At 42.4% G+C, this 13,327-nt stretch overlaps 1 protein-coding gene across 1 annotated transcript; it reads right to left on the bottom strand.

Moving 5' to 3' along the window:
* Window positions 1-2,416: 2,416 nt before the first annotated feature.
* amd1 (adenosylmethionine decarboxylase 1) lies at window positions 2,417-12,861 on the bottom strand. Its single transcript, XM_047388544.1, has 9 exons — window positions 12,594-12,861; window positions 7,993-8,079; window positions 7,395-7,521; window positions 5,093-5,195; window positions 4,900-4,942; window positions 4,452-4,596; window positions 4,262-4,354; window positions 4,024-4,179; window positions 2,417-2,579 (listed from the first exon to the last, which is right to left on the bottom strand). Exons 1-9 carry the CDS (start codon window positions 12,704-12,706, stop codon window positions 2,436-2,438), a joined length of 1,011 nt encoding a protein of 336 aa, XP_047244500.1. The 5' UTR covers window positions 12,707-12,861; the 3' UTR covers window positions 2,417-2,435.
* Between the last annotated feature and the right edge of the window lie 466 nt (window positions 12,862-13,327).

Below are 13,327 nucleotides of genomic sequence, written 5' to 3'. Positions count from 1 at the left end.
TAAGACACTGCAGGAATACATCATATGTGGTCCATCTTAGGCTACATTTACCTAATTTTAAAAAGGTAAAGCAAGACATAATTTATTTGCTGACACACACAAGGCTGCAGGTACTACTTAGTTGAAATTTTAACCTAACGGGGATACATTTCAAATATATGACAACAAACTGAGTGAACAGGTAAATATCTTTTATTGAAGCATCAAGCTCATAGCACAGATATAGTTAGCACATCTTGACCATCCAAAGAACAGCAAAAGAAATTAGAACGGCAAAGTGTCTCCTTTAGTACATCCTGACAGATCCAGATAACAGCACCCTCTCAGACCCTGAGGGGGATGGTTCCTCTGACTTTCTTAAGGAGAAAATCAGATTTTTAAAAACACAAAAACGATTTATTCTTAACTTAGAAAAATGTCAACCCTTAAATTCAGAACAAACCAGTTTGGGGAATTGGCTTTAACATCTGAACACAAAATAAAATAAAATTGGTCCGCAGCAGATATACAAAATGCTTTGTATAAAATTCTCTAATTAACTGCAACAAAAAAACAAAAACAATGATCCCCAAAAAGTTAAAATGTACTTAATCCCACAGTAGCTGTTTTCAAAGAAATTTGCCTGAAAACTGGCAGTAGAAAGTCCTGAGGGGTGTAGTGGGGCTCAGGACAGCAAGTAGAGTTCAAACTACAGCTCATGTTCCAGCTCTCATATGATCTGGTCAAACCAGTAGGTTGAGTTTTAGGCGGTGAAATATTTCTCCAACATGTGAAACGGCTCAAAGCAGACTGAAGCTTCTGCTACCAAAAAAAAAAAAAAAAAGAAAAGCCCAGTCTGCTCTCAGCCCTCACCCACAGCTTCAGGATTAATTACAATTTAACCAAACCCCTGAAAAATATCTAAGAGACTAAAATAAAATAAAAAATCCCATTCAACATGTCAGGATGCAGCAGCTTCTACGTGTGCTTCCAGCTGGTGAAACCGGAGGAAGATGAAGCACACAGACAAATGAGGAAGATGCGCTACGCTGTCAAGCAACACGGTACTAGAAGTCACATGCACCACAGTGTCACAGGATGTCCCCCTCAATAGACAAAAGGACTGATCTAAACAAAGAAAACTGCTACGAAGTCCTATTTTCAATTGATTCATTGGGAGGAGAAAAAAAAATGTTTGGGCACAATAAATGTAATAAAATGGCAGTTTAGGTGGGAGTTACATGTGGAATGATCCGGGTTCACCCTGGCATGCTCAGACTGGTGGGCCTCTATTGTGCATTTACAGATTTCTGTATGGGGCGGAAAGAGACAGAGGAGGGACACTATGAGCGAAAAGAGAAAAACGCTTTGCTGGGCAACTAAGCAAAATGTGTCTGATTCACTCTCCCCCATTCAAAGGGTGGGACACAGGGACAACCAGGAGGGTTGGCCCGTTGGTCTGTGTGGCCTTGGGGTGGGGGGCACACGTCTGCAAGAACTGAGAAATGTTTGGTCAGCAGAGTGCATTGAGAGAGTGGCGGCTGCTCTCCTGGAGTCATACATTCAGCTCAACATGCTCCAGGCTTTTCTCCATGGACACGTACATTAAGAAGGTTGGCCAAATCCCATCAGCCCATTCCCATTTACCCAACGAGGGCAACGGTGGAAAATATGATGAGCCAGCAGAATTAGTAAAAAGAAGCCAAATCAATAGGGGCTGCTAATTCCAATGATGAGGATTCTTGGAAAAAAAGAAGAAAAAAAAAAGAGACACGGAACGTTTGAGTAGATGGCAGCGGAAAATGACACTTTACAGCCCAGCAAAGCAAAGATCCACTGCTGTAGTGCTAGCACAGCACCAAAGACCACACACTAGTAGTGCAAACATCCGGACAGAGACAAAATTGCTGAGAATTTTATGTCCATACCAGAAGAAGGTTGATCTTTACAATGGGTAAATGATTCAGTACAGCCCTTAAGTATGCTTTGTAGCTGGAAGAGACTGAGAAGGAGAGGAAGGCCGCTTTGGTCGAGTCTGAAGTTTTAACTCGAGGATAAGAGATGCTGAGCCCTCAAGAAGCTGACCAATCTGAGCATGTCAGGGCCATACTCTAGTGTGGGCGGAAGCCTTGTCTGTGAGGGATGAGGGGCGAGACCTGCAGGAAGGGACCGGTGTACTGGGTACAGATGGACAGCCTCGAACAGTGCGTGTTTAATTCCTCTACATGCACCTCAGGATCACAGCAAGAGTGAGCTAGAATATCGAGACAGAGAGAAGAGCTTTCATGCAAGAGACTTAAGTCACAGTTACGACAATGCAAACAACTCAAACTGGAGGGCAAACTCAGGGCGTGTCGGGCAGACGCTGAGCAGATGGGGAGAGAGGAGGATGTGGCGCAAGGGTGAAGCCCCGAGAGGCTGCCTTTCTTTTTGCGCCTCTTCTTCATCCTCAACCCTCAGCTCTGCTGGTTCTGCTGGCGGTTCTTGGCGTAGCTTGTAAAGACAAAATTGTAATCGTTGAACTGAGCCAACTGGCGGTCAAGGCGCTTGAAGCCCTCGAGTTTCTGGGTTGAAGAGAAGACACTGCGACACTTGGAGCTCTGTGGAAGAAAAATGGAGGGAAATAATAAATAGAGCGGTCAAATTGGACCACATGCAGTTAAACCTGGACCTGTTTTTAAGAATTGCATTGATCCAATTACACACAGATTAAATTCAAACTTTACATACTGTATTAAAGCCCCTGCCCCTCATTAAAGGAGACTAAACACTGCCTGTTCTAGGTCTGGACTGACATTTATTTGCTACTTTTCTAGAAGTAATGAGCTTACATACATTTCTTTAGTATTTGGTAGAACTGCCTCCTAAACCGTATGATTTTTGGTCAAATGTTTTGGCTGTCCTTCCACAAGCTTCTTGTAATAGTTGGCAGGAAATATGGCCCATTCCTCCTGACAGATCTAGTCTAAGCGGGTCAGGTCTGTACACCCCCTTGATCAAACACCTTTTCAGTTCCGCCCACAATTTGATTTAATTGGACTGAGAGCAGGGCTCTGTGATGGCAACTCCAACATCAACTTAATTGCCCTTAAGACACTTTGTAATTAATACTATGGTATGCTTTGGGTCATTTAGGGTCAAACTAACGTTTTGGCTGATTTCTTCATTAGTCAATATTTCCACAAAATGTTCTTTCCTCGTGATGCAATCTATTCTGTGTTCCAGACCTTCCAGCAGTAAAACATGCACACAATATGATGACAATACCCCCATACTTCAGTTCGGACACATTCTCTTCCTTCCTTCCTTCATATACAAGTGCATAAACAAACTCATCTTTTTTATTCTTTTCATGTAGCTTTTGGATAATTGGGATTCTTCATTGTGGATTGTTATAGCTACACAATGAGCTACAAAAACATTTAATTTCCCTTTGGGATTAAAAAGTATTTTTGAATTTGAATTGAATTGATTGGCCCTTCAGACCAGATGACTTGTCTGGGGAGGATGCTCACATTTTGCCCTTAAACACTTTTACTTCAGGGAAACAGAACCCGTCCCCCTCCAGAACACTTTGATGGCTGGACATTCTCATGCTTGTTTATATTTGGTTTACTTGTTTGAAGAGATGAACACGACACCGTCATTCATCTGGAAATTGTACCCAAAATTGAACCAGACTCGAGGAGGTCCACTACTCTCATGTTGTTATCAGTTTATCCAATGACGTCACATTAGAGCAGAGTGTTTGTGGTGTGCTTATAAAGCCAGCGCCTCAGAGTTGTTTTAGAAGGCACAGTATCTCAGTGTATAGAAACGTCTGACTCTAGTCATAGTTTGGCCGTCATATCTGACCTAAAACAGGAGGTGCCAGTGAAAAAAAAAAGGCACGGATTACTTTTAATATTGTTAAAAGTATTTGTCAGTCATATTTGCATATACCTGGATCAAACCTTTTTGGGTAATAATTATACCTTCAGATGACACTAGTTATCAACTGGTGCCAATTAAATAGCCTGCCATAAACGACCTTACAGCACACACCTGATTGACAAAAAGTGTAGTCACAAATTTTCCTGGCTTGAACACATCAACGACCTTCCTGATCAAATCATCATAGGACGTCTGGGACAGGTTGGTCTCAAAGCTGACGTAGGAGAACTCTGGCTCCGGAGTGATGTGGATGGTCCAGTAAGTTCCCTGCACGCAGCAAAAAGGACAGCCATGTTACTGCCATGCTCACGTTAGCTGGCACAAAGAGGACGACAACATCACCACTCACGTCAGTCTTCATTCCGTTCAATGAGAATCCACAAGGGTTGAACATTGTGGCGTCGATCACAGAACCTGGTATCAGGTCACGAATTCCACTCCTCTGAGGGGGGGGGGGGGAGTAAAGGAGACAGTCAGGGTTCCTCTGAAGTAGCTCTAAACACAAACACTGGTGCCTGCTTACTGTTCTTACTACTTACACGAGTGACCTCACTTGCGGAAACACCGTCTTTCATGTAGAACTGGTCCATAATGGCTGGGTCGAGGTCGCTCATCAAAACTTCCAGCGTCTGATCTGCTTGCTTGTTCTCCCAATACTCTGGCAGATCCAGGGTAAACAGATACCTGCAGGGCAACGGAACAGTCAGGAGCATCCGGAGGGATAAGGCACCTGAATGTGCTGCCATTGAAGAATACCCAGTGACAGACCTTTTCAGCCACCATGGTGTGGCTGTACAGGATGCAGTAGTTATCAGAAATGCTGCAGCAACACAGCAGACTCTACAACTAGCTGATTCATCTGTTCAGAGATGAACATGAAAATCTCTCCAATATTTTGTCATTAGGAGCAGAGGAGCTTACTCAATTCTGATGAATGCAACACTGGATATATAGTTAGTTCCAGACTGTGAGAATTATGACACTTACCAGCAGTCAGAGTTCAAACGTCCCATGCAGTAGGCTGCACCATCTGGAAGGAAGAAGAAATCAGGCTTCTCAGTTTAAACCTTAATCCCAAACCTCAGAATTTAAATCACCACATTTTATATACGCCAGAGATATTGAAATATCAGTTTTAGGACTCTAGTATGGGTTAAATCTGCCTTACATACATACATACTTGGGAAAATTTGGCTGAGAAAATCTACTTCCTCCTGAAAGTTTCGATGAGGGAACTCCTGGTGGGCCGGCTTCATGAAGTTCTTACGGGAATAGAAGAAATTCTGCAACAAACACACCCAAAAGTTACCCCATTGGCTTAAAATTCTTCACATTTTGTCATGTTACAAACCTCAATATATTTTATTCAGATTTTATGTGATAGACCAAGAAAGTGGCACATTTTATGGAAAGTCGAAATGTAAAAAAAAACAAAAACTAACAAATTGAAAAATATAGTTTGCATTTCAATTAATCCCCTTTACTCCCATACTACTCCATAGAATCCAGTGCAACTGATCACATGCAGAAGCCAACTTACAAGTCCTTCTCAAAATATTAGCATATTGTGATAAAGTTCATTATTTTCTATAATGTAATGATGAAAATTTAACATTCATGTATTTTAGATTAATTGCACACTAACTGAAATATTTCAGGTCTTTTATTGTCTTAATACGGATGATTTTGGCATACAGCTCATGAAAACCCAAAATTCCTATCTCACAAAATTAGCATATTTCATCCAACCAATAAAAGAAAAGTGTTTTTAATACAAAAAACGTCAACCTTCAAATAATCATGTACAGTTATGCACTCAATACTTGGTCGGGAATCCTTTTGCAGAAATGACTGCTTCAATGCGGCGTGGCATGGAGGCAATCAGCCTGTGGCACTGCTGAGGTCTTATGGAGGCCCAGGATGCTTCGATAGCGGCCTTTAGCTCATCCAGAGTGTTGGGTCTTGAGTCTCTCAACATTCTCTTCACAATATCCCACAGATTCTCTATGGGGTTCAGGTCAGGGGAGTTGGCAGGCCAATTGAGCACAGTGATACCATGGTCAGTAAACCATTTACCAGTGGTTTTGGCACTGTGAGCAGGTGCCAGGTCGTGCTGAAAAATGAAATCTTCATCTCCATAAAGCTTTTCAGCAGATGGAAGCATGAAGTGCTCCAAAATCTCCTGATAGCTAGCTGCATTGACCCTGCCCTTGATAAAACACAGTGGACCAACACCAGCAGCTGACACGGCACCCCAGACCATCACTGACTGTGGGTACTTGACACTGGACTTCTGGCATTTTGGCATTTCCTTCTCCCCAGTCTTCCTCCAGACTCTGGCACCTTGATTTCCAAATGACATGCAGAATTTGCTTTCATCCGAAAAAAGTACTTTGGACCACTGAGCAACAGTCCAGTGCTGCTTCTCTGTAGCCCAGGTCAGGCGCTTCTGCTGCTGTTTCTGGTTCAAAAGTGGCTTGACCTGGGGAATGCGGAACCTGTAGCCCATTTCCTGCACATGCCTGTGCACGGTGGCTCTGGATGTTTCTACTCCAGACTCAGTCCACTGGTTCCGCTGGTCCCCCAAGGTCTGGAATCGGCCCTTCTCCACAATCTTCCTCAGGGTCCGGTCACCTCTTCTCGTTGTGCAGCGTTTTCTGCCACACTTTTTCCTTCCCACAGACTTCCCACTGAGGTGCCTTGATACAGCACTCTGGGAACAGCCTATTCGTTCAGAAATTTCTTTCTGTGTCTTACCCTCTTGCTTGAGGGTGTCAATAGTGGCCTTCTGGACAGCAGTCAGGTCGGCAGTCTTACCCATGATTGGGGTTTTGAGTGATGAACCAGGCTGGGAGTTTTAAAGGCCTCAGGAATCTTTTGCAGGTGTTTAGAGTTAACTCGTTGATTCAGATGATTAGGTTCATAGCTCGTTTAGAGACCCTTTTAATGATATGCTAATTTTGTGAGATAGGAATTTTGGGTTTTCATGAGCTGTATGCCAAAATCATCTGTATTAAGACAATAAAAGACCTGAAATATTTCAGTTAGTGTGCAATAAATCTAAAATATATGAATGTTAAATTTTCATCATTACATTATGGAAAATAATGAACTTTATCACAATATGCTAATATTTTGAGAAGGACCTGTATTTAGTAAATTGTGTCCGTCTCAGTGCAAACCGCAGTAAGACCTCAGAGGTTTGTTGGAGACCAACCAGCATCATGAACAACTAGGACTTAGGTTCTAAAACAATATCCCAATGTTTAAACATTCTCCTAAAACCCAAGGCTGGGCTAGGAGAGGGTTAATGAGAAGCAGCCAAGAGGCCCATGGTTACTCTGGATGAGTTGCAGGAATTCACTGCTCAGATGGGAGAATCTGTAGACGGGACAACTGTTAGCCGTGCGCTCTACAAATATGGCCTTTATGCACGAAAGTTGTGGAAAACATTAGACATTAGAAGTGTCATAAGGTCAAACCTCAATGGCATCGAAGCCACAGTACTCCCTGGCGAGCTCCAGCAGAGGCACCAGTGCTTGGAGTAAGAGGGTGGTTCCACATGTCTTCAAAATGAAACGTCTCTTGGAGACAAACATGCTACTCTCACTGTGGCACAGAGAAGAAGAAAGAAACAGACTAATGTTAAACCTTTGATCTAGAACAATACTTCAGGCAAATCATTGTTTTCTGCCACATACACTATATGCTTCCACAGCTAAGGCAGGGGCAACTCAGGAACTTTAAATCAGGTGGAGTCTGATGCAGTCAATGGCATACAGCTCACATATAAGCATCATGTATTCAACTAGAACAGGGGTGTCCAACTGTGGTCCTCCAGGCTCAGTGTCCTGCATGTTTCAGAGGTGCTGGTGCTCCAACAGCTTTTTTCAATGACTTTCAATGATTGACTTACTCAGCATGTCATCGGGTTCGGCAAAGGCCTTTAATGAACCGGTTATTTGATTTAAGTGTGTTGGACAAAGGAAATATCCAAAACACGCAGGACACCAGCCAGTGACGTCTGGAACTGGACACCACTGAGCTAGACGTGGTTGGGAGAGGAAAAGCCGCACTTACCTGAGTATATAAGCTTCCTGCTTGTCAGTCTTTGTCACACTTATGATCAAACAATGCACATTTTCCAAAAGTTTGTCCCACTCAAACCTAAAAAGAAAAAATTGATACAGGTTAGGATTATTATGCACAGGTTTCATTTTCCAGTTCTACCTTTACCTAAAATATGATGTAGGAAGCAAAACGTTTCTCAATCACGATACAAGAAACCCAATATCTGAGTTTTTATAAGTTACGCAGTTCTATTCCATGCTGCATGGATAATAGTTCACAAAAACATGCCTTTGTGTGGCCTGAAAAATACAGTCCCAATAAGTTGGACGCATAAACAATCTGAAATTAAAGATCAGTGTCGGTAAAGCAGAGAAACACAGGAGGGCTGCTACTTGCTGCTGCTCCTCCCCTCCCACCACCTCTCCAGAAAAAAAAAAAAAGAGCAGCAGCTGCAGTGCAAAAAGCAGCTGCGTCACGTTTTCCAGTACAACCTTGGAAGAACAGTCTGGGCCTATTCACAGCTCAGCCTCGACCACTAGAGAACGCTCGCGAGGAGAGCCCAGAGCTCAGTGGGGAATGTACTAGCAGCTAATGTTGCATGGTTACCGACCCTCAGCGGGTTATGGTCCCATCTCAGACCGATTCTCAGTAACACATACTTAAAAGAGTTTGTGTGTGCAGGTGCCTCTCTCTCTCTCTCAGGGAGAATCTGGTCTTTTTTAGGATGAAAAATTTAACATTTCATAGTTCTACACAATAAACAGGAATAATAAACCTTTAGAATTAATAAATGTAATGATATGGTGAAGCACAATTGTTTATTAAACCAGATTAATGGATAACATGTAGTTCCCAGGCCATTGCTGTCCACTGTGGATGAACATGTTTAGAAAAAAAAAAAAAAAAAAGATGTGTCCAACTAGCAATAAGCAGATGTCTTCTAAAGCACTCTTACTGAGGGGACTGCTGGTAGTTGGAACACCTTGCATTCATTTGTGTCAACCAAGACTACCACTATCCTGTAACAGCACCCTGGATGTTTAATTTTACAAATCTGTAATCGTCAGAAGGAATTTTGGGTGAAGTGTCATAATTCCCAACGTAAGATGGTTGATTTTAAGGGAGGTGGCAAGATTTAAGACTTGTAAACATGCAGCTTGCATCAGGGCTTCTGCATTTAGCCATGTTTCTCTCCTAGGGCACTAAAGGAGCTCCTGCTGTCATTGGCTTGTTCTTCAACATGGAAAGTACTCCTGGACAACTGCGCTCCACCTCACAGTCGTCTGCAGCAGATGGCCCGGTTCTGTTAAAGGTTTCTTCCCATTAAAAGCAACTTTCTGTCCTCTGTAGCACATCTGTGCTTAGTATGAAAGATTGCTCTAAAGTTAGTGATTTAGTGCAGCTAGCCAGAGAAAAGGTTTTAATCAACTGAACTTGACAGCACTGTTCTATCACCAGGACTGAACAGGAATAGATGTAACGGATAATGAATCTCTCATAAAGCCAGGATTTTGACTCACCAGGCCTGTGTGTGGAGCTATGACGTATAAGAAATGCACAGATCTGAATTTTGCAACTGATTTTTGATCTCTGGCCTATTCCCTAGAGAACATAAACCCTAAACTCTTAAATTTCTACAAGACCAAATCCAGCATGTTCCATTTAGAAGCTCAAGAGGATCAAGTAGAGCAACTTTGCTGTTCTCCACTCAGTCTTCGTGGTAACTGCCACATGTCTCCCTCAACTGAATTAAACTTTTAAATCGTTTCCTTTTAAAAAGCTCCTCATTTCTGTTTTTTCATAGAGTTCATTTTAAACACCTTACTGAAAATGAAAAAAGCAGACTTTAAATCTTCCTGCAGTAACGACTTCCACACTGAATGGTGTTCTTAGTGCCACCTGGTAACGTTCTGTTGCGCCTGGTCACTGATCAGAAGAAACTGGTCCTTTTACTTTAGAAGTCTGGTCACCAACAGAAGCTGGTTAAGCTGGAAGATGAGCAAATACCTGCCATCAAACAATTTCTTGGTGCACCTTTAATTTGCTCATTATGTGAACAAAATGTGGCATTTAAAGATTTAGTTTGCCGTTAACAAAAACACACACAATGACTAGTTTTCTTGTGGATAACACCTTGGTGCACATTCTTAAGGGCTCACTGTCACAAACTGGATACTTGAGATGTTTTGAGGGACTCAAAAGAATTTCTCTTATTTTGGGGGAAGAAACTATTCAACACTTTTCTCAGCTGCTTGCCACACAGACTGGAAACAGCACTTAGAAATTATTTGATGAAAACAAAAAAAACTAAACTGAAAGCCATCTTCACCAGATTCTCCTAATCATCTCCACCAACAAACAAGTTAAGGCTTGGAAGTAACTGGTTGCTGCTTATTTTTGGCAAATATTAAGTCCAAAGATCTGTGACTGTTGCTCAACTAAAGTGACAGCTCTACAGGGATGGTGCAATAGTTTGCCACTTCACATAGAATGGCACGGGAAGGCTGTTGCAACACGCCTGTTTTCCAGCTTCATTCCACTACAACAACGTTACCAGAGACCAGGGTCAGCTTCGCTTTCTCACTGAAATGCACTCTAGAGGCTATTTTGGACACCTCAGCAGGATCAGATTTCCTCAAAGAAAACAGGACAAGACTAAACTGCTGGTAACAACCAGGAGCTGTTCAATCGTACACTTAGGACATGGTTTACCAAGATGGTAAGATCCTTTAATGCTTTTATCAGCACAAGAAAAACAAACTCCAGGTTTCTGAATTGAAAGCAGAAAAAAGGTGTTAACCACTCGGCCAAAGTTTGTAGCTTCAGAGCATTCACTATCTGAAGCAACAAGTGCAGAAGTGGTTTTCAGTCAGCAGCCACTTCAAAAGATCTCAAGTTGACCCCATGTTGCCTTTAGCAAAGTTGCCCCAGTCACTTGCAGCAGGCCATAAGATCTGAGGAATGACAGTGGAGGTAATCTGAGCAAGGTCCAGCCGGTGAATCAGATGACCTTGTGGACTTATTTGGACACTGGCTGATGTCCAGTGTGGTTGATCCACTGACTGCGTCCCTGTAAGCCGGTAATCTGCCACCTTGGCTGTAAATTAACGCCAGTCCTCGGTTCCACCACTGGCCACACACTTTCTGCTTTTAGGGGTGTATTTTCTGGTTAATGGCTAGAAAAGTTGACATAGTCGCTGTAGATGAAAAGAAATGTAATACACGAGGAGAGACTGCAGGGTCTTTGATGGAGGTAGTAGCTTTGACTCATTTGAGCACATGCTGTTGGTTGGAGTGTTTATATGCTGGAAATGCTGAGAATTCTTAGTTTTGATGCATCTAATGAATAAGAGGAAACAACCAAACAGTTTTCAGTATTTAAGCTGCAGGTCAGCTAGGCCTATTCTGATCCGATTTGTGCATCACTTTTCTATTCACAACCCTTTTCTCAGATGCTGACAAAACTAACCTGCTATAGATTTGGCATTTTTTCATCAACTCTTTTGAGGCAGGTGTAAGAAATAGATTTTGTTCTACTGAACCTGGGCAAGAGTCAACAGCCCTTTTCATCCTTCACATGGATCTTTCTGAAACTCACATTTCAAGCTCTTCTTTAAATGCAGCTGGGTGCTACCGAGCAAATCAGAGAGAAGAACACTTTAACCAATCAGAGGAGTGGGCGGGGTAGAGTCTTCATGGCTGGAAACGTGACCCAAGCAAGGACTTTAGGGAATGTTTGACAACCCTATAAAGTAGATGTTCAGCTTCGCATTTGATTGGACTGAAATGCCCGATTTTGGCCTTTAACAGAACAAAATACTGATGACCCAGTTCCCGGTGTGTGTGCGCCCGATCGAGATCACCCGAGAAACAGATTTCCCGGTCAGAAAACACACAAGCCACAATTAAAGGATGTATCTGATAAATTGTAAGGAAACAGTCCTGTGATTGATTGTGTGACGATGAGAGCAGCAGTGGCCATACCACCGAGTCAAACTAAGGCCGACCACATGCTTTACGCTCACAGCGCCCCCCCACCCCTCGTTGTTGAATGACGCAGAGAAATAGCCTTAAAGACAAACGCTAATATCAGTGATGGATGAATGAGTCACGTAAATATCATTTTAGGACTGTACAGCCAATAAAGTCAGCTGTACAAAACTTAAGGTTCGCATAGTTTTCTTTCAGGAAGTAGCACGAGTTAGTCAGCTAGTAACCGCTTGGCCACCTGCCAGTCTACATGTCTATTAAACACAGCACCAAATATCTATTATACTAACTATAAAAGCTTCAAGTAATAAAATGGACAAAACTGATAAACTTAGAGTATGATGAATGAATGAATCACCATTAGAGTGGCACAGGCAAAGGGAGAGGTGACATTTTCCAGAAATGGCGTTAGCCAACACGCTGATAGGGAGCTATAAGGCCAGAAAGTGCTTCGATTCCCAGCAGGCCAGCTTCGGGTAAACCAATGACAGTCTCTGGTAGCCAAGACTTTAGAACACATTACTAGCTACATGCTGCCGAAGACCCAAAGCATGGTCAGCGTTTCCGCAATAAGCTATACAGGACTGACAGTACAGCCGAGACAGTAAAATGACTCAAACCTCGGGATGGTGCGGAGGTCCCCGGTCCCTTTGGTCTCGTCCTGACTAGAGAACCACACCTCCAGCAGCTTCTCGGTCCCCTCGAAGAAATGTGCACCGTTATCCTCCATCATGAGACAACAGACACCCAACAGAATTATTGGAACGTCAGTTACAACGTTTACAGCTTATTTAATCCTTCCTCGATTAGGTATAATTTATTGAGGTACAGTCCTTTAAGCAATCCAGGTGTTAATTTTCTTGAGTTTCCGTCTTCCCTTTAACAGAGAACACCTTCAGCGAGCGCTAGCTAATATCGCCGGCCATACTGTGTAAAGCACTGAATGAAGTGCGTGCGTTGTTTTTCTACTAAAGCTGCAACTACGTCACTCTTGCGTCAGGCCAATCTGGCAGCAGGACCACATCTTGTGATTTATGATTGGTCCAAGGATATGTCACTTATAGCAAAATGAAGGGTTTCCTCACGTGGCGTTCTACGGATTTTGGTATTTTTACATGACACAATAGTATTAGTATTAATGTGCTTTTTGTCTTTTTCAATTTTAGTTTTTTATGTGTGTTGTGTAATTTTCTTTGCAAGCTATAAATGAAGTTAATAACATAATTATAAATAAGCTAAAACAATGCTTTAAAACGCAAAATGATTTTTCCCGAGAAACATAAATATCTTAGAAGTCAGAAAATATTATTCTGTTTATTCATGCAAGGTTACCATTAATGTTCAGCTTAAGTTT

Source organism: Girardinichthys multiradiatus, chromosome 15 (assembly GCF_021462225.1).
Source record: "Girardinichthys multiradiatus isolate DD_20200921_A chromosome 15, DD_fGirMul_XY1, whole genome shotgun sequence".
Classification (NCBI taxonomy): domain Eukaryota; kingdom Metazoa; phylum Chordata; class Actinopteri; order Cyprinodontiformes; family Goodeidae; genus Girardinichthys; species Girardinichthys multiradiatus.
Note: the sequence above shows the minus strand (reverse complement) of the source record. Positions and strands in the feature narration are given on the sequence as shown.